Here is an 18,135-nt window from a genome sequence, read left to right on the forward strand (position 1 = left end):
ATATGTGGAAGTGAAACTCACTAAAACTGCCCTGATGTGACATATTTGATTAGCTTATTCTTAATAGCTTAGGTTTATTAAGACTTATGAAGTTAAAGTATAGCACAAATGTAACTAAGTTAATTTATAACAACTTCCAATTCATTGGATTAAATTTTTTTTTTGTGATATAAAGATTTAACAAATAAACAAATTACTGAATATATAAAATTTTATTTTTGAAGGCTACTGTGATGTCAATAACTTAGTTGTCGCTTGTCAAACCACAGTTATGAGGTGTGTTAAAAAAATATGGTGATTGAATTTAATACTAGTAACTGCTGGCGCTACATCTATTTAAAGTAATAAGCTTGATTGCCTGATTCGTATAGATAGTGTCAAGCGGCTTCCAGAGCCGGAAGAGTGAGGTTGTGTTTACAGTGTCTTTTGCATGTCATGGATTTGAACAATGCGTTAATATTAAATTTTGTTGTTGTGAAAAAAGCTCATAAAATGTTAAAATCAGTGTATGTTGATAATGTGGTGACTGAAGACTGTTTACAAGTAGTTTGAGCTATTTAAAAGCGGAAATGAGTTGTTTGAAGACAAGCAACGCTTGGGACGTCCTTCAACCTCAAAAACAGGTGAAAACATTAAAAAAAAAAATGGCAAAAATGGTTAGTTCAAACAGGTAGTTAACTATTTGAGAGCTTACCAAAGAACTGATCATCTTGTATGGGTCCGTGCAAAGCATTTTAACCAATAATTTGCAAATGAGACGATTGATTGCAAAATTGGTTCTCATCCTTTTGCCTGACAAACAGACAAAACCTGTGTCAGTTTTCATGGACTTGAAGGATTGTTTTGATGCATATCTGGACTTCATTGCCAAAATTATAACTGGAGATTAAAGTTGGGTGTATAGCTATGATCCTGAGATGAAAATTCAGAGTTGCAATGGAAAACAAGTGGCTCTCCTCGCCTTAAGAAGGCACATCAGTCAAAGTCGAACATCAAAGTTGTGCTAATTTTTTTTCGATGGTGATGGCATAGTGCGATTAGAGTTCGTTCCAAGGGCAACAACTGTAAATATGTTTCAACCTGCACACTGTCTGACACTTCAAACGTGCAGCGTGCAGTGAATTGTGTTGTGTATGAACACACTGTTTCGAAGATGAGTGGAGATACTTCAGTTAGTCACTTGGCTCATTAGTTATTCTGATCTTATTGATGTGTACATCCTTAATTATCAACCTTTTATACCATTTGTACAATTTTGTATTACTATTGTATTAAAAAAAAACTTAGAAGTTAAAAAATAGGTATAGAACTGTGGAGTATTCCCAATCGTATAGTACATGTCTATTTTTCACCACACAATGGCTCATTTTTTTTTGTTATCTGGTTATGTTTGTATAAAATAATTGTTAAAATTAATTTGCATTTTTCTGTTGAAGTATAACTTGTTTGTAAATGTTCCGGTTTCGCAGAAAATTTCCCGGTAAATTACGGGAAAATTTTCCCGGCAGTACGTTTTCTGAGAATGAATCTCTCCAGCTGCGTGTGGCATCAGTGTTGCAGGAGCACAAGGGCGAGGATGGCGCCGGGCCGGTGGTCCGGGAGAAGGGACCCCGCTTGCTGGTGGACCTTCCCGGCCAGACTCTGTACTGCCAGCTGGACGCCCCTCGGCTGACGGAGGCATGGCGCGCCGTGCTGCACGCTGCGGCCGTCAACAACGGCCCCAACCTCGCCCAGCAGCAGCTGACGCGCGACGACGTCCCTGTGGTCGTGGAGAAGTGCATCAACTTCGTGTACGCTCACGGTGAGCCCTTCTCTTGCCCCCCCCCCCCCCCCCCCCCCCCCCAAGGCGATCTGGGTCCAGCACGGATTTTTTTGCAAGTGGGATTCATGACATACCGGTGTTTTATCGCATAATCGTCGCACATTTTATTCTTAAATCGAGTTTAAAAAGTAGGGGTGCTAATTTTTATGAGAAAAAAAATTTTTTTTGCTAGGTAAAATTATTCATAAAAACAAAACCCATTCTTGGAAAGTACGTTAGATTAAAAAATAGAGTATACAAAAGCACGCCAAACAATTTAAATTAATAAGTCATGCAACAAAAATCTTTCTTTAACTTTAAATAGAAAAACATAACCTGTGACCCAAATGCGAGACTGAACTAACGCATAATTATCGTAGTTCACACTTATCACGAAAGAGTGCGGGCCATCAAATGTAGTTAACTCTGCACTCGACAAAGAGCGCGCGTTGCGTGCAATCGGCGAGATATCAATATCAATATTCGACTACGTGTGCACGCTCTATACGGAAAGCAACATAATCAAACATGAATGATACCAACTATTCTCCGTTCACTCTTAGCTGAGTTCTGAAATAAACAAACACCGCCGTATCACTGCATCGCGTCAGCAAGTGATAGGCTGAATTCATCTTGTTCGCCAAGCACTAGTTGCAAAACACACACTTCAGTACAGTTGGTGCTAATAAAATAACAGAGACGTAATATAACAGGAAGCACCGTAGCACTTTGTTCAACGTAGGTGGTCCATTTGCGAAAAAAAAACTATGCACTTTATGCCTAATAACCGTCTTCACAAAATCATCACAAGTTTTTAAAACAGGATACTCACATTTCCTTTTCTTCCCGGAAGATGTTAATGTCCCGGTATCCTGTAATTTTTTCCGTGCACGAAGCACACTGCTCTTCGAAACACCCGTGAATTCCGCAGTTAAACTCGCGATATCGTGCACACGACAATCCGGATATTTGTCTGAAAATGTTTTAAAAACATTCAACACTATAGTTTTCTGTGCACTTTTGAAAGGCTTTCGCGTTCTGTGTTTTACAAAACTCCGTCCGACGTCAGCCATAACAAACCGTACGCGCGCGAATCCGAAATGCAACTGTTGCGCCGGGCATCAACTGTACACTGTACTGTACCTTTTGTCTATGCCACCGTACACATGGCGTCTGCTAACATAATTGTAAGTAAATACTTATTGACACATTAAACTGTATTGGAAATTAATGGTGAAACGCTGTAATGCTATATTTCAACAATTGTTATAAAAAAGGCAGTGTAAAAATACTTACAAATGGTATGTTACCAAGGGACTATTTCTTGCGCACGAATAATGTGCGCAGCGGCCGGCAGCCAATGAGAATGTTTGTTTACAAGAGGCTTTGTTTATTCCAAAACTCACGTTAGAGTGAACGGAGAATAGCGCTGGCTACAGTTTTATAGGTGGTACACCGCGGCGGCGCAGACGAGGAGATAAAGGTTATAGCGTTTAAAACATCTTTAAAAGAAAATTTACACACCAGACAACTTCATATTTCCGTTAATTCTATAAATAAGATTTTTACTTTAAAATACATTGTTTTATACAAAAAAATAGCTACACAAAGTGCTCGGAATCTAATAGCAGGACCAAAAACATTATGCGACGTTTACGCGAGAGGTTTTTTTATCCAAATTTTGACGCCATAAAATATTGGTGCAGTAATTATGCGTGTGTTACAATTATGTGATAAAACAGGGAATATTGCAATGAGCTATTGGGTGTTCCAGTTTCCCCGTCTGTTCATTCTGTCAGTGCTCCATTCTCATCTCATCTCACCTTATTATGTAAAATAAGTATTTATTTACATATTGTAAGATGCACATCAACACTACTTAGGGAGATTGCAAGGAATGTGCACCATAAAAACAAAAATAAATGACAACACAATACAGGATACAGAGAACAATTACAACAGAAACATAAATAGAAACACAAACTACAAGATATACATCATCATCATTATTTAAAAAAAAAAAAACAGTTAAATAGAAAAATCAAGATATGTATTAAATTAAAAGTTAGAGACTATTACAAGCATAATTAACAAGACATGAACGAGAAACATGTTATCATATAGTATAAATAATTATTATTAATATTAATAGTTAATTATAGTTTTCCAATAGATCTAGTTTATTATAATTTGTTGCTAGTCTGAATAGGATGTCATTGTTTCTGTTCAAGGGACATGAGGTGGAAAATAGACGGCTATAGAATTGAACTCTAAGGCTATGTTATCTAGTATATATTTGCAACTAATTCTTGAATTAAAACCATTTTTAATAAAAAGTAAGTCTAAGTGGATTCTATGATCTGAGAGAGAAGCTAAAATCGGCACAGGAAATTGTTTATTAGAAATCAAATTAAAACTCTTTTTTTATTGTTTTAAATTTTGTCACTATTTGATTCAATTATACTATTCCAAAGTATCAAACAATATTCAAGTTTTGATCTAATTAGAGATAAGTATAGTGAGAAAATGGAGTTAGCAGAAGTAGCATTAAAAATTAATGTATTTGATAAGGGCTAACGTTCTTTTGGAACTGGAGATAAGAGAGTCTACATGTTGATGAAAAAATGATTTGGAGTCTGCAATGATGCTGAGATCTTTTATTGAAGTACCTTTTGGGATGATATTGTTGAATAAGTAATCATGTTTAATAGGTATATAATTCCTAGTGAAGGTTATTATTTTAGTTTTTTCTTTATTAAGTATAACCAGATTTGTAGTGCACCAACTGTTAATTTCATTAATATCAATTTGTAAAAGTAGGCAATTATTTTGAAAGGTTATTTTTCTACAGATTTTGACATCATCGGCAAAAAGACAGGGTGTCTACTGGTCACGGAAGTCATGGAAAAGTCATGGAATTTGGGGTAGGGTCACGGAAGTCACCGAAAAGTCACGAAGTTTGGAAAGAGGGCACCGATTTTTTTTGTGGAGAACATAAATGTGATGTAACTCGCAAAAACCTCTGGAACACCTGTTTACTTGCCCTCCCTTCGATAGAGATAACGGCTGAAATATCCATCTTTCTCGCTATCTATCTCACTGCGCCGTCCGTAGTGTTTTTTCTTTGTCAAGTGCAAGCGAGGAGAAAAGAATACCGATCGATTACATGATGTAACAAACGTACGAGAACTATTGTGTACGTACTAGTACAATGGGACCATATATCTTACCAACAAGAGCAAACCCAAACATTAAGTGTAGGATAATAATCGTGTTTGTACCACGTGCGAGTATCGTGGGACGCCCAGGGCTGACAAGCACACTTCGAAAGCTGTTGCGTTGTTAATTATTTATTTAAGGAACAGATATATCGTTTCCGCCCTTTTTTTTATTCAGTGAGGATGTAAGGTTTTGTATGTAGGAATATGTTTTTTTTTTAAATAATGACGCTGTAACTGCTAGACTGGTTCTCACTTTCACCTACGCTTCGATCAATGTTGGCAATATGTTATATGCTTTGCTCTCACATGAAACAACTGCGTTTGTTTGGATTATTCGCGGACGGTATTTTTTGGTGTCCTTGCAGTTATAGTTTATTATGTTTCAGCCAAACATAATTTATAATTAATAATATGCCGGCGTACAACAGTTTGGGGAGGTTAAGTTTATTTTTTTTTGATTTCGTGGCCGCTACGTTTTATGACGCATTATTTACAATTAGTAAACGGCCGGCGTTTTTTGTAATGATATTTCTTTGTGAAAGAAGTAGAAATGGGCCCCATTCTCACTAATTAACAATCGGTAATTTATTTTTTATTAAAATTACAGTGAGTTGGTTAAGTGTGTATATTTTCATGTAGGCCAATCTGTTTTTACCGCCCACAAGGCTCAATAGTTGTAGACTGCCCCACGGTTCACTATGTTGACAGTTTTTTTTAATGAATGAAGTGTTTGTGTAACAGTTTTTTTACAAGATGCCGGGTAAGTGCCACTTCCAAGAGATGTGGTTGGAAGAAGAAGGATGGAGAACTTGGCTGAGAAAAGGCAAAGATAAATTTTTTGGTTTTTGTTCTCTTTGTAAAAAACAAATTGATGTGTCCCACTCTGGTGTGAATGCAATAAAAAGCCACGAGAAAGGCAAGAAGCATAGTGAATTTTCCAGTTGCCTGAAATCTGGAAAACAAAAAACTCTGTCTTCCTTCAGAGCTATACCCATGGATACTGACGGGCCTTCCATGAGTGTTCCTCAGGCTAATACACCCAGTCCATCTTTGCCAGAACCTAAGCCTAGCACGTCTGCTTCTAGCCAAGAACATACTGCTGAACCATCAAGGCTGTCAACTTTCCTAGTTAATGACAGTGTGACAAAAGCAGAGATTGTGTGGGCAACTCACTGTGTTTTCACACATGCTTCATCCCGCTCGGGAGAATTAGCAGTGAAGCTGTTTCCCATTATGTTCCCAGATAGCTCTCTAGCCTCTAAAATGAAAATGCATAAGGATAAAATTGCATACAGCATAACATATGGACTTGGACCCCATTTTGCGAAATGTGTGTCACATAGTGTTCAGAAAAGCCCATTTTATGCTTTGTCAATTGACGAAAGTTTAAACGATGTTTGCCAAAAGGGGCAAATGGACATTGTTGTAAAGTATTGGGATGCAGAAAACAGTTGTGTTTGTACAAAATATCTGACATCTGCTTTCCTGGAGCATTCAAAAGCTGCAGATTTGCTCAATAATCTTATTGTATGCATTGGAGAAGCTGACCTGTCTCTAGGAGGCTTGGTGCAAATTGCAACTGATGGACCCAATGTTAATTTGAAACTGATTTCCGACCTGAAAAGTTACATGAGATGTACTCTTGACAGCGAAAAAGAAATCTTGGACTTAGGCACCTGTTCATTGCACATTGTAAATGGTGCATACAAAACAGCTCATGCAAAAGTTGGTTGGCAACTTAATGAGTTTCTTAGAGCACTTTACAGTCTTTTCAAGAACTACCCATCTCGTCGTGCAGTTTATCAACAGATCACTGGCTCCAGAATGTTCCCGAAAAAGTTCTGTGCCATACGATGGACTGAAAACTCATCTGTGATGAAAAGGTGCTCAGAAATTATTCCACATCTGAAGAAATACGTTACAGACAAAGAGATTGAAAAGAATCCTCCAAACTCCCAGAACTTTCATGTGGTAAAGAAGGCCTTGTTGGAAGACCCAGTACTAGAAGCTAAGCTACATTTCTCTGCCATGATATCTGAAGAGCTGGAAGAATTTTTGACATGTTTTCAGAGAAACGATCCCCTACTGCCTTTTCTTTATCAAGAAGTTTTCCAGTTGATGAAGAACATTGCGAGTAGAGTGTTTACAAAATCTGCAATGGAAAAGGTTGTTAGTGCATCCCAGTTAAAACATTTGAATGTCAAAAATGAGACTGACCTAAGAATGCCAGATTCTATTGAAATTGGTTTTGGAGCAACATTTTGCCTAAAGAAAGTAAAAGAACTACACTCTCTTAGATTTAAAGCAGATTGCAAACAGTTTTTGTTACAGTTGTTTTCCAAGCTTGAAGAGAAAAGCCCTTTAAGGAAGCGAATTGTGCTTGGGTCCACTTGCTTATCTCCTTCAGTGATTGTCAAAGATGTCAGAACCTCGAGGGCCAAGATTGCCATTGAAGAACTTATTTCTCTCAATCACCTGTCACCAGCAGATGGGGATGTTGTGTTAAGAGAATATGCTAAGTTTTGTGCACTTCCTGAAGTTCTGAAAGCAACAAAGTTCTTTAACTGGAAAAAGGATAGCCTAGATAAGTTTTTGTTTCAACTGCTAAGCTCGGCAATGGAGAATGCCCATAACCTGTTTGTTTCTTTCATTCAGCGTTTTTTGATTTGCTTTCATGGTAATGCAGCAGTTGAGAGAAGTTTTTCTTTCAATAAGGAGTTCTTAGTGGAAAATCTTCAAGAGAAATCTTTGGTTGCCCAAAGACTTGTTCATGACCATGTGTCTTCTCTTCCAGGTGGGTTTAAAAAGAAATGCTTTCTGAATGTAAGTTAGACTTAAATATTTCTTTATCAATAATTTTAAATCTCAAATTTTTTATGTTACAGGTGGAATTGAAACTTTTTCTCATACTATATCTAAACAGATGATTTTAAACTTCAGAAATGCTGCATCAAAAAGAAGAGATGACCTGATGAAGAAGAAGATTAAAGAGGATGAATCTGTGAATGCAAGGAAAAGAGCAGCACATGAAATTACGCTCTTAGAATTGAAAAAGAAAAAAGTGCTGGAAGAAAAGAAAGAAGAACTCTTAGAAATAGACAGGGATTTGAAAAAACTTAGGAACAAAATATGTTTATAAATGACAGACTATATTTCAAATACCTGTTAGTTTCGCCTATTTATTTATTTGTAAATTAAGTCATTATCGATTATTTGGATTTATTTTTCATTACCCTCCAAAGCTGCTTAAAGTAAAACTTTTTTAAGGTCAAGTTTAGCATTTTAAACTGCATGTGATCCCATTTATTTAACAATAAGCTTAACCGTTGATAAGTAAACTAGACCTATATTCAATATCCGTTTTAATTTAATACAATTTTTAGTAAAAAAAAGTCACCAAAAATGACAGAAAGTGGGCTCCAAAAGTCACCAAAAGTCACTGATTTTTGGAAAGGAAGACCAGTAGACACCCTGAAAGAGCACTAATAGAGTAATGGTGATAGGATAGGGTACCGCCCTGGGGAACACCAGAGCTTGCATAGAAATAAGGAGAAATAGTTATTAATACTAACATAAAAATTAAGTTTTCTAAGATAACTGAAAAACCAGTTTATAAAACAGTCATTAGTCCAAAATTAAATAATTTACTAAGAAGTATAGAATGACTAACAGAATTGAAGGCTTGGCAAGGTCAAAGTAACAGGCATCAACTTGGCCTCTAATAATTACTTCATTATAAATGGGGTTAAGGAAATTAATAAGTAGGGCCTGGAAAATTTCGGTGTTTTCAGTACGCAAAAAGCGGTACTTTCAAATTAGAAAAGCGGTGGTTTAAAGTCTGTATTTTCGTTATGCAATGGAAATTTTACCGGTATTTTAAATAGTGATGCACCGATTATACTTTGCCGATTACGATTACCGATTACTGATTATTACACTAATAATTGCAATTACCGATTACAATTACAGATTATCGGTTTTTGCGTAAAGTTGAACTACAATGTGTTTACGTTAATGGCCATTGTCTATGAAAAAAACTGCAGTATTCAATATTCATGACTTATTATTGCAGTGTTGCCAACTTCAATTCTGATCGTCACTTGTGCAAACATTATGGTTGCAATTTGGTATTTTATTTTAGTAATTCCCATTAATGACTAAAAAGTAAAAACTAAATTTAAAAAAATGCCAAATAATCACCATTTCAGTTTATTAATTACTAATTAGCATCACGTGAGCCTACTTTTCTCAATCCTTTGAGAAAGGGAATTATGTAGCGGCAGTGGAATGTGAACCGATGGCGCTATTGTGTATTTGTGCGTGTTGTCCGTTCCAAGGTTCCAACCTCACACCATACATAACAAACATGGCCGACATACGGTACACAGTGAAAATTAGTTAGGCCCATTGTTTCTACGATACCATGTCCAATTTTTTTTTTTTCAGATTTACATTTACTAATATAAGTAACATATGCCATATTGTGAATTGTGACAGCTTTAAAAATGCATTTATTTTCTTAACTAATTATTTTGTGTGAGGAAATCACGTGTGTGATTTCGCTGTGGCCATGGTAAATATTGTGACAATAATACCATTCACAACGTTAACTTAACAGGATAAATTGTACAGTAAGTAAATGAATTGAAAGGGGTAAATACTGTAAATAGTAATACGGGGCAGTTATGTATGTACAAGCACAATTCACGAAACAAGCAAATATTATTAGGCGAGTGTATCTATGTACACTCCGAGATGTTGACATTCCCTACCTTCCACTGTCATATTCGTTAAGAGATTTCAGCCGTTTGTAGTTTCAATTCAAGAAATTATTAAGGTTTAAACTTTAAATGTACTTTCTTTTCTTTCAAGTCGTATGGGTTTCAGTAACAAATTTTACAATAATCGGCAATCGGTTATAACCTAACCTGGTAATTGCCGATTACGATTAATCGGCATTGGGTCAATAATCGCAGTTGCCGATTAACCGGCGGCATAATCGGTGCATCACTGATTTTAAATGTTGACTAAATTGTGCAGTTATTGAATATAATAGTTTATATATTTAATAAACAATCCATGTATACTAGGAATAGACTAATATGCATAATAACAGCCAATTATATCCAAAACAGTTACAGAAAAGAGACACGTTGCTATAGATGTTTGCAACTTCAAATTTTCTTTATTTTTCGGCTGCCGATGCCACATGCTTAGCTGACTTTAGGTATTTGTCAATGGAATCTTTTCTTTCCCATAAAACTTTACAGTTGAAAAATTTGCACATTACTGTGCTATTGTCAGTACAATAAAACCCATGTTTCTAATACTGATATGCTCTGTCTCAATTACTCAAAGTATTATTCAGCATTTTCAAACTCTAGACAGAAATATGTTGCAACATACTACATACAGGCTGTTACGAAAACAATCAACTAAACTTGGCGCGCGAATAAATATCAGCAGTGGAATGCCACTACGTTGGGAACGCTGTCGCAGCTCGTGACGTCAACAACAGATGCTGGCTGCATGATAGTCAAGCATGCCCGCACACTGCCAGTCTCGCTGTGCAGACTAATTTCGTACCTGCAAAATCATTATTTGCTTATTCTCTTGCTATTTACAAAGTTACACAAAATAAATAACTACGGTAAGATAAATTCGCTAGCCGCTAACATATGTGTTTAGCTTTACACAAAACAAAACTTCTCACAGTCTGGGAAATGTATGATCTTCGTTAAGGAAGCATTCGCTTACGTGAGAAGTTAGTAGAAGCTATGTTGGCTAACCTGGACAAACCAGGTTTGTTTTGTTTACATTTTACCATATATGACGCAACTTGGATAAATACAAGATTCTTTTGCTTTGATATAATAATTTATACACTTTTCGCAAAATACAATAAACGCGTTCTCATATCCGGCCAAGTGTGCACGGTAGTTTAGAATTCGGCATCATATTATTTTTATTTTTCGTAGAGTGCAAAAGTTTGAGTTTGCTTGCATTCAATAAATACGGTATTGGCATAATGGAGTGGAGGAACACGGGGTTGCCATTTGAACAAACCCCGGCGTACAAATGAGAAGAAACTTAGTGCGAACTATACCCGAGATCAATTTTGAGCATCAAAACCATACACGAACATGGCTTATGTAAAACTAAGGTAATTATGCTGAAACTCAAGACTTGGGTTAAAGGATACTTTAACCTTGCGTGAGTATTAGTGATCTGCAAATAAAGGTACTTTTTGGGGATATATTCGCAGTGTAATATAGAATGTACTTACTTTTCGCATTTTCATGCGAAACTCGCACAAATTTTCACAAAATTCGCGATCGCGAAAAATTCCAGGCCCTATTAATAAGATTAGTTGCAGTGGACGTACCTGTTCTAAATCCATTCTAGATATCAGATAGACTATTTTTTATTTTAAAATTTAAAATTTTGAAAAGCCATTCTAGAGAGATATGGGTTTATAGTTTGAAACACAGCTAGAACCACCTTTGTATGTAGGTACGTATTACTTTGGCAGTTTTACATTTATCAGGAGAAACCTGATTTTTTAAGACTCATCTTAAACAAATGTTTTAATAAAGAAACCAATAAATGTAAACAACCTTTAATTATAAAATTAGGTATCCCATCTAGACCTGTAGACATAGAGGATTTTAAAGCTTTAATGTCCCACAGTACCCACGAATCCGAAATTTCAGGAACTGACATAAAGGCATGTGATGTAATTTGTTTAAAATCTGGGTGATTGATAGATTGGAGAATATATGCACTTGCAAAATATTGACCAAATTTATTAGCCAACAAAGTAGTTTCACAAATAACAGAGCCATGAATGTTTAAAGAGTATTGTTCATTATATGCATTTTTCATTATTTTCACATAATGCCAAACCTTTTTGGGGTTAAGCTTGATGTTATTATTGATTGTTCTAGTCTGAACTATTTTGTCATGTTTGAAGAGAGTTTTTGCTATTTAACGATAATAATAATATGAAAAATTAGTATAGAAAAGTATATTTTTGTTTCTTTTATATAGTTTATAAAAATATTTCTTTGATTTCAATACTTGTATGTATTAATTTAAAAACAACTGTGGGTGTTTTTTCTAGGAGTAGTTAATAGAATGAATTTGTTAATATTATTAGAAATACAGGTGTTTAATTGATCAAAGAGGTTGATAACATCAGTGGATTTATAAAAATTTGTCCAATCATAGTTTTTTATAGCATTATAGAAACCATATTAACCACCATTTTTGTAGGATCAAAAAGGACCACATAATTTGACTTATAAATAGGGACCCGGGAAATTCGCGACTTGCGAATTCGCGACTTGCGAATTCGCGAAAAATGTTAAAACCATTTAAAATGTTGTTAAAAATATTAAATCCATTATAAAAATGATTTAGAATGTTCTTAGAATCAAGAAATACTCGCGAATTTGTTAAAATTCGGTTGTACCCACGAATTTCTGTATGTATTCAAGATTATACGCGAATTTTTCGGATCCATGACAAAAAAAAAGTTTGTGCGAGCGCAAGACGGTTGTTTACTAATTATCCGTCAACAATAGCAGGTTTCAATAGCCGGGTGGGTGGAAGGGGGGAAGGCAGCGGCGGAAGATGAACAGTGAGTGTGTAACAGTGTTAAAGGGGAGCAGGCATAGTGCCAGCTGGGTCCAGTCAGGTTTGAATAGTCGTAAGGTGGACACATATTCGTAACGTTTGTTTATATATGCGGATATGCCACCCAAAATAAACATTGACGAAGAGTAAAACAGTTTTCCCAAGATGGAATTGTTAAATCTCAAAATATTATAATATGCCGTTTTTGCAATAAAACAGTGGCGTGGGAAACTTCCAACGGTGTGAAGAAACACATACGAAGTAATAATCACGCTGAAGCCGTCAAGAAAGGAAAACGGCAGAAAACGATGTTTGAAGCTGTCGAAGGCGCCAAGGAAGCGAAGGTACGGTAGTGTTACACGATATAATGCTGGCATGCATTATCTTTCACATTTTCACCATTATTGGAAATGTATATCACAGAACCATTAACAAATCCTTTTTATTTTTTATTGTTTTATAAAAAAAAGTACGTCACATCAGGAACACAAGTAGCTACAGTAAACTCTCGGTTATCCGGGCCCGGAATATCCGATTTTTGGGTTATCCGTGCTTGAATTTAGATTAATTAATAGTTATTCTGAAGCTGTAAAAAAAAATGACATCGCTCCGACATATTTCTTCATTTGGCCCTTCAATATTTTTAACCACTCTGTTTCTGTGTCAGAAAGCTGTTTGGTCTGACCCTTTGTTCCGTCCTCCCTTTCAGATGTCACATTTGTCACTCTAAGGGGGATACCCTTACTTCTACTCCCCCACCCCCCTCCGCTTCATCTTCTGTTTGTTTCACGCGTTACTTTCCGCTCGGCCCAGCAACACGGCAGGCGCCTGGCGAGTGACGTGTCTGGCTGGCATTCGGCTGGAAGAATGGCCACGGATTGGGAAAATGAGGGGGGGGGGGGGGCGAAACCTTACCTGAATTTGTGTGTGCATTGTCAGCACAATCATATCTTGCGCAGTGTTAACTTTCTCTCTTCCAACAAATGTTGTAAATGACCGTGAACGAGCAACCTACGTGAAGGAAATCTTAACGAGTACCTATATCACGACAGGTTTTCATGATGCAAACAATATCGTTTTTCTCGTGCGACAAGGAACTGTAAAGATTAACTTGCCGCCGAGTTGTAGGAAAAATAAATACAAGAAACATTGGGAGGAGTGGTTGACTGCCGCGTCGCCAGCAGACGGAGAAAGACCACATGGCGAGGCAGTGCCCTATTTTTTTAAGCCAAGACACTAATTCGAGGGCGGCTCTTACCGTGAAACGAATTACCCTGTTTTTTTTGTTTTGTTTTTTTACTGGATTTCAATTATCCGGGCAACGACGGGGTCACAATTAACACGGATAATTATTGGGAGTTTACAATAAAGCTGCCAGCTACATAATTTTGCTACTCAGTGCTAAAGCACAGTTTAAATAAACCTGCATTTCCTTTTGGTAAAGCTTAGAGTTGTATATTTCTGTTAAAAAAAAAACAAAAACAAATATATACTAAGTCCATGTTTTACTTTTAGGTTACTAAAATGGACTTCATCACATCCACAGTTGAAATGATGGTATTGCAAACATACCACTTGATAAAGCAGGAAGTGGGTGAAAAAACAAATAGTTGGTGGTGGAGACATGCCTAGCAGTGATACCTTACGCCGAGATTACCTGCCACATTTAGCAAAATTATGAAGGACGAAGTGGTTACAGCACTGAAAGAAAAGAGGGTTGCCATAATGTCAGATGAAACTACACGTTAGGGAGAGCAATTTATGTTGTTTTGCTCTCTACAGTTAAGCCTTGTGTCTCTCAACAACAGAATGTTGCTGCTGTGACTTCATTAGAAGCTGTAAATGGCAGGACATGTGCTAGAGCTATTTCTGATGCCTTCCAAGATATGGAGGTTGGCTACGATCAGGTGGTGGCATTTGTAAGTGATGCAGCTTCTTACATGAAATATTGTTTTGATGGGCTTTCCATATTGTTGCCTGATTCAGTTGTAAGTGCAGTGCTGGGCCCATAAAGTGAATCTTCTTGGAGTCCTCATGAAAAACAGTCTTTCAGAATTGAACCAAGTTGTAATATCAGTGAAGCAGATATTTTTAAATGCCAGGAAGAAACGTTATGCTTTACAACAGTTTTTGCAACAGGAAGGCTCTAGTGCTGGATTTTTCCCTATTCCTGTTGTAACCAGATGGAACTCCTGGTTGACAGCAGTTGAATGGCTTTCTGATAACTGGGAGATCTTGTTTGCTTTTCTGCGGTCAGAGACAGCAAGGCAGAACAATTTCAATGGTGGTTCATCTCATCTACAGACCCTTGGCGAAGAGGAACTCGGCATGCTGCATGTACAATCACTCTTTGTGAAATCAGTCAGTTCCCTCATTAAACCATTCTTGGTAAGCTTGGAAACTTATTCTAAGCCTATGGCTTCAGATGTCTATCCAAAACTCCAGTTTGTGAGGAGGAGACTGCAAATTTTTGGTGAAGGTGTCTTCAGTGATGAAGTGAAGGAAAGTGCCAAAAAGGGGGTAGCTGAATTGTTGCCCCTTGGAAGGGCAGCCCTTCAGGATTTTTCTGGCAATGGTGTGTTCGTACAGCGACTGGAATGGCAGCCCATCCAATTTCTGAAAACATGTTTCTTTAAATGTTTAAAAAATCCTGAAAACTTGATCCTTGGAAGGCCAGTGCATCAGGATTTTTCTGACAGTAGTGTTTTTGAAAGGTCTGAATTGTTGCCCCTTGGATGGGCAGCCCTTCAGGATTTTTCTGACAGTGGTTAGTTTGTAAAGCGACTGGAAGGGCAGGAGATCAAATCTAAGTCTAACCAACCTTGAACTTCTGTCTACCTATGCATATGAAGCCTTTGCATGAGGTGCTGGAAGTTGTCATTTAAGTATACCTATGTAAAGAAATTAATCTTAAAAACACTAGTAGCTACTAGACATTTTACTTCAAAACTCATTATTTACTGTTTACATGTGTGTATTCATTTTGAGTGAGCAGTGTCTTACCTAAGCTACATTATTTTATTAATTTGCTTGTTGTAAAAATGTGAATTACCTTAATGCGCATGAACACTGGTTTAAAAATTGGTTTTAATTTTTTTTAAATTAATTTAAAATTAGATATATGTAAGCTTTTACGCAGAAAATTTAAACAGCCTTTTAAATTTATTTTGATCTTGTATACATTGTTACTCAAGAAATTTGCATTTTACACAAGAATATTGGTAACTTTACTCAAGAATTTTTGCTTTCCTCACTCAAGAAATTTGGCAAGTGCTATTCAAGAAATTCCCGGGTCCCTACTTATAAATAACACTATCAAAAATTGGTTTGATAACTTAAGGTGGATGGTATAAGTCTACATTGACAAGAGCATCTCTACTTTCATTACCGAACATTGACAAAGGTTCATAAAACATAAGTCTAAAAGATTTATGGGTAGTAAAGTATTATTTTGCTGAGTCAGTCCGAGACTTGATTCAAAATTGAGAAGATGCTGTGCCTTCATTTTGTGCTGGACTTGGATGAATTCTTGGTTGCACAAGTCGACACCAGGAACATTAAAGACTCCAATAATCATTAAATCTTCTTGATACTTTTAAGTAATTATTATTTAGTTAAGGCATAAACAACGAAAAGACGTACCGAATGAGGCGAACCGAAGTCCGCCGAAGCCGGACTGGTTATCATTAATAATAAATTGTTGTAATTTTAGTTAATAGTTTTTATCATGCATTAGGTGTAATATAATTATTAAGAGTGTTTCATGTTTTACCTGTAGCTTCCTGTGGCACGTAATAGTAAATAGGTATAACGGTAATTGGTTCGCCGCGAAGACGCCATGTTGGGCTAGCAGAGCCCTGAGCTCACCCCAGTCCTTCGCCAGCACCGACCGAGAGAAAACGCATCAGCACCCCGGGGACCTCACCGCTTGCCTGCACTGCTAAGTAATTCCGTTAAATCTTAATCATCTTAAATCTTTCGTTCGTAATTCCTCGCGGCTTCTCTCGGTCGGGGGGACTGTTTAAATAATTGTATGAGTGACCATTATGGTCCTTTTTATGCTAATTACCTAATTGTAGAGTGTGACCACGTGGTCAGGTCGCACCACGTGAGCAGATTCGTGCCGCAGGCGTTGTGTGATATAATCAAAGGTGTATGCGAAGTAGCAACTAATAAACCAGGGCATACGCTTTTATTTGTACAGTAGAACCTCATTTTTACGTACCCGCAATATACGAATTCCCGCGATTAACGTATTTTTTTACATGCACTGTCAATTTCTCTATACTAATAATTAGGGATGGGTCGATTCGATTCTCCGATTCCTCGATACCACCGATTATTAAAAAATTTGGGTACTCAGTATCGGGTACTAAAAAAGGGCAAGGTAGGTTAGGAATCGGTTAAGTTAAGAAAATACAGTAGTAATATATTTTCGTCTGAACTTTACTTACTTATTTTAATATATCTTACCTGCCGTATGCGCATAAAATTCCTAATAATGCTCATTATTATTAAATATTAATTTTATACGAATAAAAATAAATAAAAACAATGTTACCGGGCATGTTTAACCTCTAATTAAAACTCCACGATCGAAGAACATTATTCCTCACTCATGTATTAGACGTAAATAAATTGTAAAAAGAGTTATTAATTTTATTTGCAGTTAAGAAAAGTCCATTGTTTTTTGTGAAGAAAGTGACGGTTATGAAACGAGATCACATCACGTCTCGTCACCAGTTTAGTTGTGAGCCATTCAAGGATGATGGCCTACACAAAATCTCTGGTGGCCATAAAATATAAAGTCAAGTCGAAACGTATCGATTCGTTGCGTACGGGACAAATTGTATAATGAAAGCAACAATCGATAATAAAGAATTCTCTGGCCATACCGCCAACAGAGGCTCGTGTTTATTTCTTGCAAAGGAAAACCGTAATAATTACTAGAAAAACACTTGAAAATAGTTTTAGCAAAACAATATTTGTGCCAAATAAATAGCATAAATGCGAAACAATTCACAGTAACCTCAATAGCACGACGGTGAATTACGCCACAGCTTCGTTCGCCATTGTAAACAACTTTTTTTTTTGTGCCACGTGCTATTGTACATCATACGGCCATGAACCAAACGTATGGTGACATAAACATGAAAATTAATAAGTACTTTTCTTAGCGTTCCCCTTTAATTTTAAATGTATTATGCATGAAAATAAAGGTGAAAACTCACATTTTAAATACACAAAAGAGTTGATTACTGTTCCATTATTAAAATACATTTTAAGCAACGTACGAGTTTCCTATAAATATGGCGTCTTCGTGCATATTCGGCAATGTTCATTTTAACACATTAGAAACATTCTGAAAAGTCAAATGGCTTCAATGAATATCCAAACAATGCAATGGCAATTTAACTTCTATTCCTCAACGTAAACAATTATATTGATGGTGGTAGCTATCGTTTTATAGTATTA

The 18,135-nt window shown here is 36.5% G+C and overlaps 1 protein-coding gene across 1 annotated transcript in view; it reads left to right on the forward strand.

The window, feature by feature from the left end:
- The window catches only part of LOC134546360 (uncharacterized), a 114,564-nt gene that overhangs the window by 18,555 nt on the left and 77,874 nt on the right, over positions 1 to 18,135 (forward strand). The window contains exon 4 of the mRNA XM_063389150.1: positions 1,553 to 1,801. Coding sequence (XP_063245220.1) covers positions 1,553 to 1,801 — 249 coding nt within the window. The remainder of the gene's footprint in view (positions 1 to 1,552; positions 1,802 to 18,135) is intronic.

The sequence above is a fragment of the Bacillus rossius genome, chromosome 1 (genome assembly GCF_032445375.1).
Source record: "Bacillus rossius redtenbacheri isolate Brsri chromosome 1, Brsri_v3, whole genome shotgun sequence".
Taxonomy (NCBI): Eukaryota; Metazoa; Arthropoda; class Insecta; order Phasmatodea; family Bacillidae; genus Bacillus; species Bacillus rossius.